Source organism: Anopheles nili, chromosome 3 (genome assembly GCF_943737925.1).
Source record: "Anopheles nili chromosome 3, idAnoNiliSN_F5_01, whole genome shotgun sequence".
Classification (NCBI taxonomy): Eukaryota; Metazoa; Arthropoda; class Insecta; order Diptera; family Culicidae; genus Anopheles; species Anopheles nili.
The window spans coordinates 3,919,064-3,938,325 of record NC_071292.1 but is presented as its reverse complement, the minus strand read 5'-3'; the positions used below and the strand labels follow the sequence as shown (position 1 = coordinate 3,938,325).

The window sequence follows — 19,262 nt, the reverse complement described above, 5'->3', positions numbered from 1 at the left end:
ATAATGCTCATGAGCGCTGCGCTCCCGTGATGTGTGCAACGTTTCGTAGCACGGCGCGTCTCAGTTTCGGTTTAGGTGCCGATTCGAACATCCCTTAGCGAGCCGGTGTCGGATGGCTTTCCTAGTGCTTCGTTCATGAGTCGAGTATCGTTGCGAGAAGGTGAATGAAACAAGCAAAACTGAGGGTAGAGTGACAAAAAAGTGTTTTCCCAATGATCGAGACACCCACAGCTCAGTTGGTGAGTGCGTTGAGTGGTGTTTTTCCTGGCAATTTTCCTGCTCTTTCTCAGACGAGTTTATTTTTTTTTGTTGGCTTATTCACATCCACGGCATCCTCTCCCACGTAGTTGGACCATGTGGTGGTGTATTCGCTGCAGTACCTTTTACTGTGGCCGTTTGTCATGTCGGAAGTGCGCTACGTGATGCTGGGTCGAAGGAGATCTTCTTCTCACGGGTTTCTTTCAGTGTGCCTGGTATTCACAACTCTGGCAGGCGCCTTTGTGGCGTCGTATCGGTTGGTCAGGGAGCCGGATAACTTGTGGCGCGAAGTAATTGAGGCAGGTTCGATGGTAAGTAAGCATGATGGCAACGGTCGTCCGAGTCTGTCACACTGTGCCACTGTTTTACATTGTTTCAAAATGCCATCTTATCTGAGCCTTGTTTAGACTGGGCGATAAGAGCCACGTTCTGCAATATTATCGTATCTTACTCTTTACATCTCACGTTTTCTCAAGGTGGCCTTGCTCTTCCTTCAAATATGGACCATTCGGTATAATGTGGATCACGTCTATCTGTTTTCTGTTTGGACGCTTCGCTTGCTTGCTTTATCAATGGACGTTGTCTTCGACCATCCGGACGCGTACGATATCTGCCATACATTTGTGGCCGTCTTGTGGCTGTGCGAGTGCGCCTTCAATTCGATCAAATTTGGGCTTCAGTCCTGCGTCGGTGATGAAGTATCACCGGAGCCAAATCTCATCCGTCGGTTGCTCTTTTCCTGGCTCGACCAAACTTATAAAGAGGCACATCGAGGAAGCTCAAAGTATCGTGAAGGCAAACTGTTCGGAACGCTACGGGAAGACCGTAAATGTGAGACTCTGCTGCAGTTGTACGGAAGAAGCACCATGCAACAGGGCTACACGGCCGTTAGTAGCCGCTGCGAAAGTGCAAATATGAACTGCACTCATCCATTTACTATCCGTAGACTGCTACTTCCATTCCAAAAAGACATCATCATGACCGCCTTGAATCGGTTTTTACTGATTTCGCTATACTTTCTTTTCCCGTACCTGTTGAGGTAAGTACCTCTAAACTGCACTTATAATATTTTATGAGTCACGGAAGTGTAAACACTAGGCAGAAAGGTTTTGGCCATTATCAATGAGTGTGTTTCTGCACTTATTATCGATAGTGCGATTAGCCAGCATCCGGTGCTCTACTAGCGAGTAAATATTATTTCATTTCTGCTTTGTTTTTAGAGCTCTACTTGAGGAAAATCAAGCACGAATCTATCAGAAATGGATCGTCACCACGATGTTCGCTGCTTCGATGTTGATTGCATTGCTCAACATGCAATATCAGCATGCAACCCACGACATAGGACTTCGTGTGCAGTCAATCTTGATGGGAGCGATCTACCGAAGCATGCTCATAGAAGCTCCTGCCCCGGAGACATCCAGTGCTAAGCTGACAACGGACACGGGAGTGTTCGTACCATTTGTGCAGGATCTTCATATGATTTGGTCCGGACCGTTGATCATTGCTGTCACGTTTGGTGCTCTCTTCTTGGTCATAGGGCTGAGCGGAATCGTCGGGTTGTTCATCATGTTCGCGGTGATTCTTCTCACGGAATGGCTAGCGAAGAAGTTCTCACGCCAACAAGCAAAGGTTATGCAGTGCAAAGATGACCGTGTGAAGTTAACCACCGATTCGATCGAGCAGATAAAGCAGATCAAGTCCGATCAGATGGAAGAGTTCTTCGAGCAACGCATCGGTGAACACCGGGGAAATGAGCTTCGGTATATGCGCAGTAGTATGTGGTATGATGCCCTCAAATATACGTTCAGCATCGTTACTCCAATGATCGTGGCTTGCGGAACATTCCTGTTTATGTTCCTAATAGGTAGTGGATCGCTGCTTACAGTACAGTCTATGTTTGTGGCGATCGCACTGTTTAATCTAACACGTTTTCCAATGTCGCAGATACCTAATCTGTTAACTAGTTGGAAACTGACTGAAACTACGCTCAATCGTATAAACAGGGTAGTACGCACCAGTGTACAGGAAGAACCAGCGTCCTGTTTACAACACACAGAGCTGAAAACCAAGAGCCAAAATGGCGGACTCGAAAAATTGCAAGACGTAGTACACTCGTTGGTAGATGAGCTGGAAGGCACGGTGCAGGATAGCAGAGATGATATCATAAAGCTGGAGGCAGCAGAGTTTTCGATTGGCGATAAAGTTATTCTTCGCGATATCAATGTCAAATTGCGAAAGGGTACTATTACCGCTATTACCGGAATTCATGGTGCGGGCAAGAGCACTCTTTTACGAGCCATGATTGGCACGGTAAATAAGACAGCAGGAAAGGCCGTTATGAGCGGGAATCGAATAGCATACTGTTCCCAAACTCCGTGGATCCATAGTGGTACGATACGAAGCAACATCCTGTTTGGAGAGGAATATGATCAGGCTCGTTACGATGCCGTAATTCACGCGTGCTGTCTCGAGGAGGATTTTGCCTCATTTACGGGTTTCGACGAACGTATCGTAAACGAGGGCGGTCATTCGCTCTCCGGTGGTCAAGCTAGACGTGTTTCGTTGGCTCGAGCGGTGTATCGATGTGCTGATCTATATCTGTTCGATGATCCCCTACGATCACTAGATCCGAACGTATCGCGAAAAGTATTCGACAGAGTGTTCAACCGATCTACAGGACTTCTCGCTGGCTGCACGTGTATTTTTGTGTCTCATGAGCCCGAGCATTTGTCTGTAGCGGAATCAATCTTAGTGATGTCCGGTGGTGTTATAGATAATGTATATACATCTTCCCAAGTTGATGGCCAGTTGATAGCAGGATTAAATCAAGAGGAAAATCGTAACAAATATATTGCAGAGTATCGTCGAAAATCGAAACGATCAAAAGAGCCCGTCAGTAAAGGTGACGATAGCAAACGTGACAATGTTTCTATGGAGCTGTATGTCGCTTACGGAAAAGCACTGAAATGGAATTACTTCAGCGCCGTAGTTTTTCTAGAGGTGGTGGTTACCGTGCTGGACATAGTTATAACCGTTCTGTTAGCTCAGTGGGCCGCCAGTCAGAAATGGACGCACGACAAACTTCTTGCCACCGGCCCGATAGTTTTGGTTTGGTCAGCATGCGTGTACTTAAAAACCGTGATTTTGCAACTAGGTGGCCTTAGTTTGGCAAAGTCTATTCATACGCGTTTGATATCAACCATCTTGCGACAACCAATGACGTTTTTCGACAGTAACGATTCCGGTGCCATTGTAAACCGCTTTTCGAATGATCTCAACATCTTGGATGCGAGGATCCTGACTAACGTTCGAGGAGTACTGAGCGCTTTGTTCAGCGTACTAGGGACGTTAGGGGTATCCGTGTACAAGTTGTTTGAAGAGGTGCTGCTGTTTGCTCTGATGGGGATATTTGCACTACTTTTAATATATGGCCTTCATCGTTTGCTGAGGTACCATCTACAGGTTGCAAGAACGCTGAAACGCTTTGAGGCAAACTCGCGATCTCCAATCATTTTACAGTACAACGAAACAATTCAAGGATTTGACACTATTAAAGCGCATGACGCAGAAGACCGGTTTCTTCGTCAGTTCCAGGAGCAGGTCGATAAGTACCAGCAATACGTCTATTACAACAATTCTACCAATCGGTGGATAGGCGTTCGTTTGGAGTTCATCGGAGCGATAGTGATTTACTACGTGGCATTGCTCACCGTTAGCTACCAGTCGATGGTTGGATTGGCATTTGTTGGAATCATCATCAGCTACGTCCTTCGTTTGATACCTTCTCTCAACAATCTGTTCCGGACGGCAGGCCTTCTGGAGGAGAATATTATTTCCTTCGAGCGAATAACGCAGTATTTGAACCTTAGCTCTGAGAAGCTCAACCAAACGGGTGTCGACTTTCCTACAATAGGACCTGAACGGCTACCGGTTCGAGGACCGATAGAGTATCGTGACGTGTCACTTACCCACGTCGATGGTTCGACAGTTCTACACAATATCACGCTGACAATCGGCGCCGGCGAGAAACTGGGTATAGTCGGTCGAACAGGCTCGGGAAAGTCTAGCCTCATCGGGACGCTTTTTCGGTTTTACCCCGAGCAGACCACGGGCAATATTCTTATCTGTGGGGTCGATCTAGAGAAAATGTCACTCGAGAAACTACGTCGCTCGTTGACACTCGTCCCTCAAAGTTCACGGCTGTTTTCGGGACTAGTGCAGAGCTTCATCGATCCCTGGAAAATCTATTCGGTTGATCGTCTGAACAGTACTCTACGTGAATGTGGTCTTAGTGACATAAGTTTAGGGGCAACTCTTCAGGAACTTTCCGAGGGTCAATGTCAGTTGCTGTGCTTAGTACGAGGCCTGTTGCTTAGCCGATCGATCATTATCCTTGACGAGGCAACATCAGCCTTGAATAGTGAAACGGAGGATCTCATATTGAAGTTGCTTCGCGAACAATTTCAAGACCGTACCGTACTTATGATTGCGCACCATCTCAACACGGTGGAGGCATGTGATCGTATATTGTGGCTACACGAAGGACTCATAAGAAAGATTGCGCCACTGAAAGATTACACGGACGAGGAACGGAATGAGCTAGGCTTTCGTGATTAGTAGGTTAAGATGTTTCGTGATATTTGCAGCTTCGGAAGCTCATGCACTCCCACAAGCCTTTATAATTAGTCCAAAGGCAACATTCACAGTCGTTTAAAATAAGACATTCTAGATCATACCTTGTTTTTTTTTATCACCACAGGGTACTTAAACAAATATCTGGTACTTATTATCCTCCATGTTGGGTTTGACTGCATAGCTTATTTTACATAGCTGTAATAAAATATCTTATATTATAATATTGTGAAATGAGATTTCAATCAACTGGATCTTGGTTTTATATTTGCCTAAATATTTGTAAAATAAATATATACTAATAAAAATGTAAAATTTAATGTAAAATAAATGTACACTAACAACTCTATGTTGTTTTTTCTTACGCTTATGGCAAAGAATTACCAACATTTGTAAAGAAAAATCATGTAATAAATGCGGTTGTTTTTTCGTTTCCCTATCAGGCATCTTGAAGCGTTTTCACATACGTAGTACTGCGATAAGGGAAGCGATTTGAGTGGGTGGACTCATCTCTTGAGTTCTGGGACGATTCTAAGTTGAAGTGTCTACTCAATGGTGCAAAACGAACTATTATTGGTGTGACGTAAAAGAGCAGGGAACTCCGGTTCAATCTTATGGCTCGCACGCACGTCGCATGTGAAGGCATAAACGCCCACGAAAGTTACTACTCATGCTGATCAATAGCTGCGCAGGCATGAAAGAACGCATTCTTTATCTTATCGCAAACCGTGACCGTGGACTGAAGCGATTCCGTCGATTTCGTTGATGGTTTTATAAAGACCCGAGCGTCGGCATATGTGCTTTTCCGGAATTGCACCATTTTATGCAAGTCAGTTTTGCAATTCTTCAGCAAGTCACGGTAACTCATTTCCCATTGAAAAGTATGCGTAGCGCATGATGATCCAGGGTAGTCGAGCCTGTTGCGCTTGCGCATGTGATGTAATAATCCAACAGCTATCCCGTTGTTGTTGTTGTTGTTCAGAAGTGCACCACCGTCTAGGCGCCGTCCATCACCGGCCAAAAAGGTAGACTAATTGGCCAAACTACGAATCCCGGCCAATGATCGGTCCTACGGTAGCAGCGTCTCAATTGAAGTTCAATCATCACCCCACTCTGACCCCGACGGTTAATTGAGCTATGCAGAAATAGGACAGATGCCATCACAAGGGTCTATGCCGCCGTGAACATTTGAGAACAGTGCTCCGTATTCGGGCATGTTTTCTGAGCCCTGTTATCGTGCACCCCTAGCAAGGCCTTAGGGCACTGATGATTCGTACATGACTTGCATTACCTTCGAAAAAATAAAATGCGTGAAGGGCTGGTGGATATAGAAGATCTTATCGGCCGCCAACGCCGTAAATCGTGACTCGCTTATCGTGGCTCGACTCACCCGATGTTCAACATATTTTTCGATGCCATGTGTCTATGTGATGTGAAAGGTGGTAATAACAGATTGGATTTGGGCAATGTTAAGCAAACTGAAAACATGCTTGAAAAGAAAAGCGCAAATCAAATCACAATAAAATAGCATGCCATAGTTCTGTTCTGTCTCAGAGTCATGCCATTCGTAAACCTCTTTTAACAGCATTAGCTAAATATGCAATCAATCGGAGCACACTGTGCGCCATGTCATACACACATCGATGCGTTCCTAGTCAACGATAAGTTATCGTTTCGATACACGTACGGTGTCAATTATATTTTAACCCCCGTTCCGCGATCAGGTGGAGCCAGTTGACTCGAAAACTTGAACCGATACAGAACTATAATCGGGAACGGAATACACTCGTATCTAGAAGCAACACCTAGCTGCAATAGTGGAAAATTTCCTTTGTTAGTTCCCAACGACCTGATAGTGCTGATTAGTATTAAAGAGAGCAATATTGAACAATTACATTGTGAATGGTTCTTCAGATAGTGCCAGTGCAAATTCGATGACGTTCGAAGAGTTTTGTGGAGGTCCCTTCTGGGTAAGTGATCCTCGTTTCATGATAGTTTTTGTTGTAACGTAGTTTGTTCATTTGGATTTGAAACGACTGTTCGTGATTTTTCGATAAATTTCTCGGAACCATTTAACACTACATCATCGCGTGGAACTTTAGTTTGTGATAAAATATGGATAAGGAAGGATAAGGGGTGAAAAAAATAAACCGAAGTGAATCATATCTCCGTTAGCATGCTGGTATCGATAACGTATTAAGGCAGATTAGTAGCCAATGAGTATCAAAAAATATTTCACCAAATTTGGGAAATGAGCATTAGCTATTATCGGTGGAGCTGACGCATGAAGATAAAACGAAAATTCGAAATTTGGTTGCTTAAAGGTGGTTAATGAATGAATGAAAGACTTCAGTGAATTGTGAATATGAAAACTTTTTTTTGATACGAAGAATGTGTCTCATGAGCAGTCGTCCAAGCTGGATGGAAGAGAAGAATAATTCTTCGATTTATGCTCTGCATGTGCCGTAAATCATGTTCTCACCATTATCCGATTCCAGGATGACGATCTGACGTGGCGAGAGGAAGAACCGGATCTAACATTCTGCTTCCAAAGGATCATCCTACAATGGACACCATGCTTCTTCCTATTCGTTTTCGCCATTTACGAAGTGTTTCGTATCATGACCAGTCGCTACCGGGACATACCGTGGAATTGGTTCAACATTGCACGGCTGGGTTTCACCTTCGCCCTGATGGTGATGTCCTGGGTCGATTTAGGCGTAGTCGTGCAGAACCTGGACGAGCCTGAGGTGTTCGATGTTCAAATACTGGTGGCGATATTTAACGCTTTGGCTTATGTAAGTTGCTTTTAACAAAAAAAACTCGCATCCGTTTTCTGGCTCAATCCTACATTACCTGAGTGGGGTTCTTTTTACAGATAATGGCCATGGCGCTGTACTTTTTTTATCGAAAGTTCGGCGTACGAAGCTCTGGCACGATGTTCATCTTTTGGTTCCTCAAGTTCTTCTTTGGCGTCATTCAAATGCGCACGGAATCGTTGTTACATGACGTACGAGGCTCCGGGACGGGAGACTTTGCCGAATTCCAGTTCATCAGCTACACCATCCAGTACTCGTTCATCTGCGTTATGCTGCTGCTGGAGCTTTTCCCCGACAAAGAGCCACGGTACAGCGAGTGGGCCAAGCTAAAAAATCCCAACCCTGAGCTGCGATCTAGCTTTTTCTCGCGCTTGTTTTACCTATACTTCGATTCGTACGCATGGCGTGGATTCCGCAAGCCCCTCACGGACGATGACATGTACGATCTAAATCCAGAAGATACCTCGCGTGCGTTGGTACCTCCGTTCGATAAGTACTGGTACGAGAGTGTGGAAAAAGGCCGCCGCAAGCAGATCGCAGCTGACAAGAAAGCTGGCAAAACTGGTCTGGTGTACAAACCGAACGCTGCCACCAACGGATCGGTGTTGCCCGCCATGGTGAAGGCATATGGTGGGCCTTTCTGGTTCGCCGGAATGCTACAGTTTGCCATCTCGGGACTTCAGTTCGCCTCGCCCTACCTTATGCAGGAAATGATGGCCGTGATTGCGTTGGACGGTCCATTCTGGAAAGGCATGATCATCACGCTCGGTTTGTTCCTTACCTCGCTATTGATTGCGCTATTTAACGGCCAGTACTTCCACCGAACGTTCCTGGTTGGTTTCCGTATCCGCACCGGGCTAATCAGTGCCATCTATCGTAAGGCTTTGCGGATTTCCAGTTTTGCTAAGAAAGACACCACCGTCGGAGAGATCGTCAACCTGATGGCCGTCGATGCTCAACGCTTCTTCGAGTTGACGTCGTACTTACACGTGCTCTGGTCAGCGCCGTTGATCATCGCTCTGTGCATTTATCTGTTGTACGAGCTTCTTGGAGCAGCAGTGTTTGCCGGACTGGGAGTGATGGTGATCATGATTCCAATCACCGGCTTCATCGCAACTCGGATGCGCGATTTGCAGGTCGAACAAATGCAGATCAAGGACGAACGCGTGAAGAAGATGAACGAGATCCTCGGTGGTATCAAAGTGTTGAAGCTCTACGCATGGGAACCGAGCTTCCAGGATACGGTCGTGACGGTGCGTAACGAGGAACTGCATGTGTTGAAGCACGCAGCATACTACGGTGCCGGAACGTACTTCGTATGGACGATGGCACCGTTCTTGGTTACGTTGGCATCATTTGCAGTGTTCGTTATGGCTGATGAAGAGAACGTGCTTGATCCTCAAACGGCGTTCGTCGCGTTGGCTCTGTTCAACATCCTGCGATTCCCCTTGGCCATGTTCCCTATGATGATAACGTTCGCCATGCAGGCTTGGGTATCGATTAAGCGTATCGACAAGTTCATGAACAGCGAGGAGCTCGATCCTAACAATGTCACGCACAACAAGAGTGACAACTCCCTCGAGTTAAAAGACGGTACCTTTTCCTGGGGTGATGACGCACCTACACTGAAAAACATCAACCTGGCGCTACGTAGAGGAAAACTCTCTGCAGTTGTCGGAGGTGTCGGCACGGGAAAGAGCTCGCTGATATCGGCCCTGCTGGGTGAGATGGAGAAGATGAAGGGTTCGGTTAATACTGACGGCACCATTGCATATGTGCCACAACAGGCGTGGATTCAGAACGCCACCCTGCGGGACAACATCCTCTTCGGTAGACCGTTCAACCAGGCTAAGTATGACAAAGTGATCGAGAGCTGTGCTCTCAAGCCTGACTTGGAGATGCTTCCTGGCGGTGATACAACGGAAATAGGAGAGAAGGGCATCAATCTTTCCGGAGGACAGAAGCAACGTGTCGCCCTGGCCCGTGCTGTGTACGCTGATTCAGAGATTTATCTATTTGACGATCCGCTAAGCGCTGTAGACGCCCACGTCGGCAAGCACATTTTTGAGAAGGTGATCGGACCAACGGGAATGCTGGTTGGAAAATCTCGTCTGTTGGTGACACACGGTATATCCTTCCTACCGTTCGTAGAGGAAATTTTCGTCATGAAAGATGGAGAAATATCGGAGAGCGGATCTTACCAGTAAGTATATTGGAGAGCGAAGTATGTAATCTGAGCGAATTATGCACACGTTCCTGATTAAACTTTACAGGCAATTGCTCGACCAAAAAGGTGCTTTCGCCGAGTTCCTAACACAGCACATCCAGGAAATGGACGACGAAGACGAAGATGAGTTGAAACTGATCCAGGAAGCTCTTAAAGATGGTGAGGGCAAAAAGATCGTGCAGCGTGCGATGTCGACGCGTTCCGAACGATCGGGTAGCAGTAATGGAAGCATTCGCAAGAAGCGTGTCAGCCGTGCGGAATCGCGCAACAGTAACAAAGCACGGACAGTGGAACCAACCGTACCGCAAATGTCTGCGGCCACGTTGATTGAGAAAGAAGAGTCCGCTACCGGATCGGTAGGCTATGTGGTGTACTTGAAATACTTCAAGGGTATCGGCTTATGGCTCGGATTCTGGTCGATCTTCTTCAGCGTGATAAATCAAGGTGCTTCTATCTACGCCAACATATGGCTCACTGACTGGTCCGAAGATCCCGAGGCAGCAACGGATAACTCTGTGCGTGATATGTACCTTGGCGTGTACGGTGGACTTGGTGGTGCTCAGTCGATTGCCCTTCTGATCGCTTCCGTAACACTGGCCCTGGGATGCGTTCGTGCAGCCCGAGAATTGCACAACAACCTGCTCGAGAGTTCGATGCACATGCCGATGTCCTTCTTCGATACGACTCCGTTGGGACGTATCATTAATCGGTTCTCGAAGGATGTGGACGTGGTGGACAACATACTGCCGCAGTCAATTCGAGCCTGGTTGCTAATGTTCTTCAACGTGATCGGAGTGTTCGTGGTCATCGGCATTTCGACGCCTATTTTCCTAGCCGTGGTACCAGCTTTCCTCGTGGTATACTATCTAATCCAGAAGTTTTACATTGCGACCTCGCGACAGCTGAAACGTCTTGAATCGGTCACGCGCAGTCCTATCTATTCGCACTTCGGCGAAAGTATCACTGGCCAGAGCACGATCCGAGCATACGGGCAACAGGATCGTTTCATGAACGAATCAGAGCAGCGAGTGGATTACAATCAGCTTACCTCCTATCCCAGCATCATTGCCAACAGATGGTTGGCTGTGCGCCTTGAATTGGTAGGAGCATTGGTCGTGTTCTTTGCTGCCTTATTCGCCATGGTTGCGCGAGATGACATCGGCCAAGCAACGGTTGGTCTGTCCATCAGTTATGCGTTGCAGATTTCAGCAACGCTCAGTTTCCTCGTGAGAATGACGGCGGAAGTAGAGACAAACATCGTCGCCATCGAACGATTGGAAGAGTACACCGTGCTTCCACGAGAGGCCGACTGGCAGAAGGGAACAGTCGATAAGGCATGGCCAGCAGAAGGAAAGGTCGAGTTCAAGGACTACCAAATCCGATACCGTGATGGCTTGGATCTCGTCATTCGAGGCATTTCGCTCAACGTCCAAGGAGGAGAAAAGATTGGCATTGTGGGACGTACCGGAGCCGGAAAATCTAGTCTTACGCTTGGCCTCTTCAGGTAAATAATTGAAACAAATAATTTCTCTATGTTATGATAGCTATGTCTATGATTTCTCTGGCACCATATCTGACCACAACTTTGTGCTACTGTTTACAGAATCGTTGAAGCGGCTGGTGGACAAATTATTATTGATGGACGGGATATTTCACAAATGGGTCTTCACCAGCTGCGTGGCCGGTTGACCATCATCCCTCAAGATCCAGTCCTCTTCTCGGGTACTCTCCGAGCCAATGTGGATCCGTTCAAGAGCTACAGTGACGATCAGGTGTGGAAAGCCCTGGAGCTGTCACATTTGAAAACATTTGTGAAGGGACTCTCTGCCGGATTGGAACACGAGATCGCCGAGAACGGCGAGAACCTCTCCGTGGGACAGCGGCAACTTATTTGCCTAGCCCGAGCTGTATTGCGAAAAACCAAGGTATTGATTCTAGACGAGGCAACGGCGGCGGTTGATCTGGAAACGGATGATTTGATTCAGGTAATTCGAAATGCGCGCGAAAGCAATTCCATCATTACTAATGGCTGCTATTTCGTTTCCGTTTGTAGAAAACAATCCGTACGGAGTTCGCCGACTGCACGATCCTCACGATCGCCCATCGATTGAACACCATCCTCGATTCCGATCGTGTGCTTGTGCTCGACAAAGGTCTGGTAGCTGAGTGCGACTCACCGCAGAACCTGTTGGCTAACCGGGAGTCCATATTCTTTGGCATGGCGAAGAATGCAGGAATTGTAAGCTAGAACTACTGCCAAACTAGAACCAACGGTGCCTGGTGAATCTCGAATTGGTTTCGATAAGATAAGCTCGAAAATACTAGCCTGATCCGGTTTAGGAATACCGAAACAAGCAGCTGTGTCGAATGCATTGTGACAGGAGATGCGGAAATGATCAATTTTCCAGCTGATAGAGAATACGCGATAGAATAGTGTAGTTATGAATGACCAACGCTTGTGTACGCTTGTGTAGTGGTATTTATTTTATGCAAATTACTATAACGCAGAATAAATATACTTGTTCTAGGAATTACTTAGCAGTGTTTTACGAGTTGGTTTTGAGTGGATGACATCGCAAGTAATGTATGGCTTGACAAGTAACAGTCTGAGCCATAGATAACACCTTGATAACACGTGTTACATTTTTCATCAGATGTGTTAATGATAAGATAACGCATAATGGTCGTGTGAACAAAATCTCTACTGTATTCTTCGATTCTAAAAAAAATACGAACAATGATTGCAGTAAGCAAATATTTGTACCAAAGAGAGAAGATCTTTTTAGTCGACAGCATAGAAAAAGGTAAAAATATAATAACAAATATGCATTAAAGGCAGATGAAAACCCTGCAAATCGTTTAGTACTGAATCATCCCTCGAATTCTTCGGCTTTTTTCTACTATTCACCTTGATACACGTTTTGCATCGTCATTCAAATAAAAATGTTTGGAGTAGTTCATTGAAAGGATAAGAATGGAGCTCAAATCTCGTGCTTCAAAAGTTTACTGTGATAACCTTATCACCGAAACAAATGTAAAATAATTCATTTCAGGCACACGCCAATCCCCCATCGGCACACGACCGCCCTACCAGCTGTTTGTTGTCGCTTCATAAAGAGTCCAATCTAGCTCTTATCGGCGCAATGTAACGAGCATCATTGTACAGAGTGGCGAAAAAATGTAAAAGTTCATGAATACAATCACCATGAAGGATTCTTGAACTCGAGATTAGACCACCATCAAGAGGATGGGTGTGTGAAGGGGTCAGACTATAAAATGCTGCCTTGAATGGAAAACAATCTTTTAGTTGACGAACAGCTGTAGCGCCGGGTACATGGGTCAACAATGAGCTTCGAGGATTTCTGTGGTGGTCCCTTCTGGGACGAAGACTTCGTGTGGGATGTAGACAATCCGAATTTCACGTTCTGCTTCCAACGTGTCATCCTACAATGGGTGCCCTGTTTGATGTTGTTCGTATTCTCGATCTACGACATCTTTAAAATCACCGAAAGTCGCTATCGAGACATCCCATGGAACTGGTACAACTTGTCGAAGATTCTCGTGATTTTTCTGCTCATGTGCATGTCCTGGATCGATCTGGGAATGGTGGTGGGCTATCAGGACGAGCAGGGACTGTATGATGTACAGATCTTGACCGCGGTGTTCAACGCGTTGGCTTATGTGAGTGCTTTCAAAGCCGTATTGGAACGTGTGGGTGTTCTGTGATCGTGTTAAATTATTAGTCTACCATTGGTTTTCCCATTCTTAGATCGACTTGATCGTGCTGTTGTTCTTCATGCGAAAGTACGGCATTCGCACGTCGGGCACCATGTTCATGTTCTGGTTCCTGCGAATGTTCTTCGGTATTATTCAGCTCCGCACGGAGGTGATGGAGAACGACAAGCGACCGAATCCGATCGGATCCGGCGACACAGTTGACTTCTGGGAGTACCAATACGTCAGTTACATCATCCAGTACGCCTTCATCTGTCTGATGCTGGTGCTGGAACTCTTCCCTGATAAGGCGCCCACGTTCAGTTACTATCCGAAGGCCGCCAAGCCTAACCCTGAGCTTCAGTCAAGTTTTTTCGTTAAATTGTTGTTCCTACATTTTGATTCCTTCGCCTGGAAAGGCTTTCGCAAGCCGCTCACTATGGACGACATGTATGACATCAATCCGCAGGACGCTTCTGAAGAATTGGTGCCTCCATTTGATCTGCACTGGCAAGCTAGTGTTGAAAGGGGTCGCAAGAAGCAGATGACTGCCAATCGCAAGGAGGGAAAACCTGACATAGAATACAAACCCCACTCGGCATCCAATGGCTCCGTGTTATACACGATCGTTCGCGCATACGGGGGTCCCTTCTGGTTTGCGGGAATGTTACAATTGGCGATATCCGGGCTCCAGTTCGCTTCGCCTTATCTAATGCAGTAAGCTCAAAATGTGCCATTTTCCCTCGCAGACAGAATGCTTGTTATCTAATCGGTCGTTATATCTGTGTCGATTTTATAGAGAGTTGATGGCTGTTATAGCTCTGGATGGGCCGTTGTGGAAGGGGTTCTTGTTGACGTTTGGATTATTTGGCGCATCGTTGCTACTGGGATTGTTCAATGGCCAGTACTTATTCAACACGTTTCTTAGTGGATTCCGCATTCGAACGGGTTTAATCAGTGCCATCTACCGGAAGGCTCTACGTATTTCTAGCGCCGCCAAAAAAGACACTACCGTGGGTGAAATCGTCAATTTGATGGCCGTCGATGCGCAGAAGTTTTTTGAGTTAACCTCTTACTTGCACATTCTATGGTCTGCTCTGTTAATCATCGGATTGTGTGTGTTCCTGCTCTACGACATCCTCGGAGCAGCAGTTTTTGCTGGACTCGGAGTAATGGTGCTTATGACTCCTGTGTCGGGAGTAGTTGCCGCGAAATTAAAAAGCTGCCAAGTTGCTCAAATGCGACTCAAGGACGAACGCGTGAAGAAAATGAACGAGATTCTCGGAGGTATCAAAGTGTTGAAGCTGTACGCTTGGGAGCCTAGCTTCCAGGAAAGCATTCTGACAGTTCGCAAGGAGGAGATCAGTATTCTTAAGAGCATGGCCTACTATGGTGCTGGAATCTACTTCACTTTTACCATCGCTCCGTTCCTTGTCACCCTCGTGTCGTTTGCCGTGTACGTGATGATAGACGAAGAAAATATTCTCGACCCTCAAACGGCCTTTGTATCGCTGGCATTGTTCAATATATTACGATTTCCTCTGGGTATGTTTCCAATGGTAGTAACGTTTGCCATGCAAGCTTGGGTATCCGTGAAACGTATCGACAAGTTCCTCAACAGTGCCGAGCTCGATCCCAGTAATGTGACAAACAACAAGAGTGATGACGCTCTAACTATCAAAGATGGCACGTTTTCTTGGGGTGATGAAACGCCCACGCTGAAGAACATTAACCTAGCCTTGCGTAAAGGACAACTATCTGCGATCGTTGGTACCGTCGGCACGGGAAAGAGTTCTCTTATTTCGGCCTTGTTGGGCGAAATGGAGAAGGTCAATGGCCTTGTCAATACGGACGGTACGATCGCGTATGTTCCTCAGCAGGCATGGATTCAGAATGCCACGCTCCGAGACAATATCCTTTTCGGTAAGCCGTTCGACCAGAAGAAGTACGACAACGTGATCGAGTGTTGTGCCCTCAAGCCCGACTTAGAGATGCTTCCCGGAGGTGATACAACGGAAATAGGAGAGAAGGGCATCAATCTTTCCGGAGGACAGAAGCAACGTGTCGCTCTGGCCCGTGCTGTGTACGCTGATGCTGAGATTTATCTATTTGACGATCCACTAAGCGCTGTAGACGCCCACGTCGGCAAGCACATTTTTGAGAAGGTGATCGGACCAACGGGAATGCTGGTTGGAAAATCCCGTCTGTTGGTGACACACGGTATATCCTTCCTACCATTCGTGGAGAACATTTTCGTCATCAAGGACGGAGAGATATCAGAAAGTGGAACATATCAGTAAGTGTTTAAATGATATTTGAAATTTTGTTGAGTGGTCAAAAATTTATTTGAGGTATCGCTTTGTAGGCAATTAATAGATCAGAAAGGATCGTTCGCGGAATTTTTAAGCCAACATATTCAGGACCTCAATGACGACGATGGAGGTAAAACTTATAATGCTATGATAGATCTCCTGTTCATCACAGTGTTTCTTTTCTTTTCCAGAGCTCTGTTTGATTCAGGAATCAATCAAAGACGTATCGACAAGTCACATGATCCAACGTGCATTATCTGTTCGTTCAAATCGTTCGAATGGAAGCGATGAAGGTACCGGTAAAAAACGAATAAGTCGCCAAGAGTCCAAGCAATTTGAACAGAGCGTGGCACACGAAACCCTCCCACAAAAAGCAAATCTAATAGGTGCTGAAGAATCAGCAACTGGAGCAGTCACATGGGCCGTTTACAAAAAGTATATCAAAGCTATCGGCTTCCAGTTTGGATTTTGGTCTGTTGTGTTCAGTGCGATCAACCAAGGCAGCGGTATCTATTCCAATATGTGGCTCACCGATTGGTCCGAGGATCCGGAAGCGATCACTGATACTTCGGTACGAGATATGTACCTCGGGGTGTACGGTGCGCTAGGAGGCGTGCAATCAATTGCTTTATTTTTAGCCGCCATTTTTATCGCACTAGGATGCCTAAAGGCGGCTCGAGAATCCCATGACAAACTACTGGACAGCTCTCTGCGTATGCCAATGTCCTTTTTCGACACGACACCTCTCGGACGAATCATCAATCGCTTCTCGAAGGATGTGGACGTAGTAGACAATGTGCTTCCTGTGACAATTAGGGCCTGGCTGCTTTTCCTATTCAGTGTTGTTGGTGTATTCATTGTTATTGGTATTTCCACCCCAATCTTTCTCGCAGTTGTTCCGCCCTTGCTAGTAGTCTATTACTTCGTACAGCGTTTCTACATCGACACTTCGCGTCAATTGAAACGACTGGAATCCGTCACACGCAGCCCTATCTATTCACACTTTGGAGAGAGTATTGGCGGACAATCGACGATTCGAGCATACGGGCAGCAGGATCGGTTCACTAAGGAATCCGAACGACGTGTAGACTACAATCAATTGGTGTCATATCCAACAATTATTGCAAACCGCTGGCTTGGTGTTCGGTTGGAAATGATTGGTAGTTTGGTGATCTTGTTCGCAGCTCTGTTCGCTATTCTGGCTCGGGACTCCATCGGACAAGCAACGGTTGGACTGTCCATCAGTTATGCCCTGCAGATATCGCACGTCCTGAGTTTATTAGTACGAATGACCGCGGAAGTAGAGACAAACATCGTTGCTGTAGAACGATTGGAAGAATACACCGTGCTTCCTCGAGAGGCCGACTGGCAGAAGGGAACAGTCGATAAGGCATGGCCAGCAGAAGGAAAGGTCGAGTTCAAGGATTACCAAATCCGATACCGTGATGGCTTGGATCTCGTCATTCGAGGCATTTCGCTTAGCGTCCGAGGAGGAGAAAAGATTGGTATCGTGGGACGTACCGGTGCCGGAAAGTCTAGTCTTACCATTGGCCTCTTCAGGTACGTACAGGAAAATTGAAAATTCTCTATGTCAGGACTCAGAAAAGCTCTGACCACATTTTTTTGATTCTGTTTACAGAATCGTTGAGGCAGCAGGCGGTCAAATCATCATTGATGGGCTGGATGTCTCGAAAATGGGTCTTCACCAGCTGCGTAGTCGGTTGACCATCATCCCTCAAGATCCAGTCCTCTTCTCGGGTACTCTCCGAGCCAATGTGGATCCGTTCAAGAGCTACAGTGACGATCAGGTGTGGAAAGCCCTGGAGCTGTCACATTTGAAAACATTTGTGAAAGGGCTCACTGCAGGACTGGAGCACGAAATTACCGAAAACGGCGAGAACCTCTCCGTGGGACAGCGACAGCTCGTCTGCTTAGCGAGAGCAATTCTTCGAAAGACCAAGGTGTTGATTCTGGATGAGGCAACGGCGGCGGTGGATCTGGAAACGGATGATTTGATTCAGGTAATTCAAAATGCGCGCGAAAGCGATTCCAGCAATACTAATGTCAATTGTTTTGTTCTCGTTTGTAGAAAACAATCCGTACGGAGTTCGCCGACTGCACGATCCTCACGATCGCCCATCGATTGAACACCATCCTCGATTCCGATCGTGTGCTTGTGCTCGACAAAGGTCTGGTAGCTGAGTGCGACTCACCGCAGAACCTGTTGGCTAACCGGGAGTCCATATTCTTCGGCATGGCGAAGAATGCAGGAATCGTCAACTGAGAGATTGTTTTGACGATTGCTGTTAAGGAATGTTAAAAATTTAATAAAATATATCGACGAAATACATATCGGTTTTGAATGCTTCTTAAATTATCTGTATTATCCAACATAGTTCTATGCTAATCAACTTATCAGCCCATATTACTGTGATCTTTAACCTTTTTTAAAAGCTGCATATGTTATTGTCATGCAAAGCTACTGATAAGCAATCTATTTCTTTGATAAGTGGTGATGATTCAATAGTCTACTTTGATGACTATGACTGTAGCTACTTTTGTGCGACGAGAATATAAAATAAAAACCAAAGCATGCTTTGTTTTTTTCTTTTTACCTAAAACAAATTATGCTGCAAGAAATTATTACTAAGCTCTGTTATGAGCTGGGCAGTTATTTTACTATGAACGCCGTAATGGCAGATAAGCGAGCCTTCCCACACCTGATTGGTCATGTGATAAGCAATCCATGATATAGTCACGTTTTTAAGAATTCTCACCTTTTAACTGTTTGCGCTACACACAATGTACGCTACAGTGGCGTGACAGTTATACAGTTAGAGTTTACAAATATCCAACTATAGTTGGGGAAAGCCTATCAACGCCCGCTATCAGAGAGCTCACTATCGTGTTGTACAATCTTGATAGCGGCGAGTGCTAATCGCTGGCAATGGCATGGACACTTTTCAGAGACTGTCCGATAACGAAACTGCTTCCTTGCTACCACCGTGGACCAGTACTGGCTAATTGTTTCTTGACATCATGACCACCATAGGTGCGTTCATCTCGTGATAGTCCCGAATATATCATCATGACGCAGCTCAAATGTGTCGCTTATCGTATTCCCATGTACGGAACACGAATTATTGCAAGGTAACATCATCCAATTCGCCAATCGATAGTATTCATCGGCCTGAATGACTCTGTGTGAAAAGGTAGATCGTCGTTACGCTATCGTTGGCAATTGTACGTATGGACGTAACTGAGTATCGGGACAATAAAAACGATGATAAGGGCCAGCAG

General features: G+C 46.1%; 3 protein-coding genes across 3 annotated transcripts; all 3 read left to right on the top strand.

Annotated features, from left to right (window-relative positions):
* The first annotated feature begins 212 nt into the window (after positions 1-212).
* LOC128727789 (ATP-binding cassette sub-family C member 3-like) lies at positions 213-4,875 on the top strand. The gene is made up of 4 exons (XM_053821731.1): positions 213-239; positions 348-569; positions 735-1,297; positions 1,479-4,875. Exons 1-4 carry the CDS (start codon positions 213-215, stop codon positions 4,873-4,875), a joined length of 4,209 nt encoding a protein of 1,402 aa, XP_053677706.1.
* A 1,949-nt stretch (positions 4,876-6,824) lies between these two features.
* LOC128727014 (multidrug resistance-associated protein 1-like) lies at positions 6,825-12,460 on the top strand. Its single transcript, XM_053820870.1, has 6 exons — positions 6,825-6,860; positions 7,389-7,688; positions 7,769-9,912; positions 9,983-11,440; positions 11,540-11,921; positions 11,990-12,460. The coding sequence occupies exons 1-6, from the start codon at positions 6,825-6,827 to the stop codon at positions 12,182-12,184; spliced, it is 4,515 nt and encodes a 1,504-aa protein (XP_053676845.1). The 3' UTR covers positions 12,185-12,460.
* Positions 12,461-13,281: 821 nt separating this feature from the next.
* LOC128725393 (multidrug resistance-associated protein 1-like) lies at positions 13,282-18,246 on the top strand. Its single transcript, XM_053819134.1, has 7 exons — positions 13,282-13,617; positions 13,706-14,367; positions 14,450-15,946; positions 16,016-16,092; positions 16,154-17,522; positions 17,602-17,983; positions 18,052-18,246. The coding sequence occupies exons 1-7, from the start codon at positions 13,282-13,284 to the stop codon at positions 18,244-18,246; spliced, it is 4,518 nt and encodes a 1,505-aa protein (XP_053675109.1).
* The last annotated feature ends 1,016 nt before the right edge of the window (positions 18,247-19,262 follow it).

Coding starts and splice junctions, on each gene's coding strand:
- LOC128727789 (XM_053821731.1), top strand. CDS start 213: ATGATCGAGACACCCACAGCTCAGTTG. Junction 240..347: donor AGACACCCACAGCTCAGTTG/GTGAGTGCGTTG, acceptor TCTCCCACGTAG/TTGGACCATGTGGTGGTGTA. Junction 570..734: donor TAATTGAGGCAGGTTCGATG/GTAAGTAAGCAT, acceptor CGTTTTCTCAAG/GTGGCCTTGCTCTTCCTTCA.
- LOC128727014 (XM_053820870.1), top strand. CDS start 6,825: ATGACGTTCGAAGAGTTTTGTGGAGGTCCCTTCTGG. Junction 6,861..7,388: donor TTTGTGGAGGTCCCTTCTGG/GTAAGTGATCCT, acceptor ATCCGATTCCAG/GATGACGATCTGACGTGGCG. Junction 11,441..11,539: donor CTTACGCTTGGCCTCTTCAG/GTAAATAATTGA, acceptor TACTGTTTACAG/AATCGTTGAAGCGGCTGGTG.
- LOC128725393 (XM_053819134.1), top strand. CDS start 13,282: ATGAGCTTCGAGGATTTCTGTGGTGGTCCCTTCTGGGACGAAGACTTC. Junction 14,368..14,449: donor GCTTCGCCTTATCTAATGCA/GTAAGCTCAAAA, acceptor TCGATTTTATAG/AGAGTTGATGGCTGTTATAG. Junction 17,523..17,601: donor CTTACCATTGGCCTCTTCAG/GTACGTACAGGA, acceptor TTCTGTTTACAG/AATCGTTGAGGCAGCAGGCG.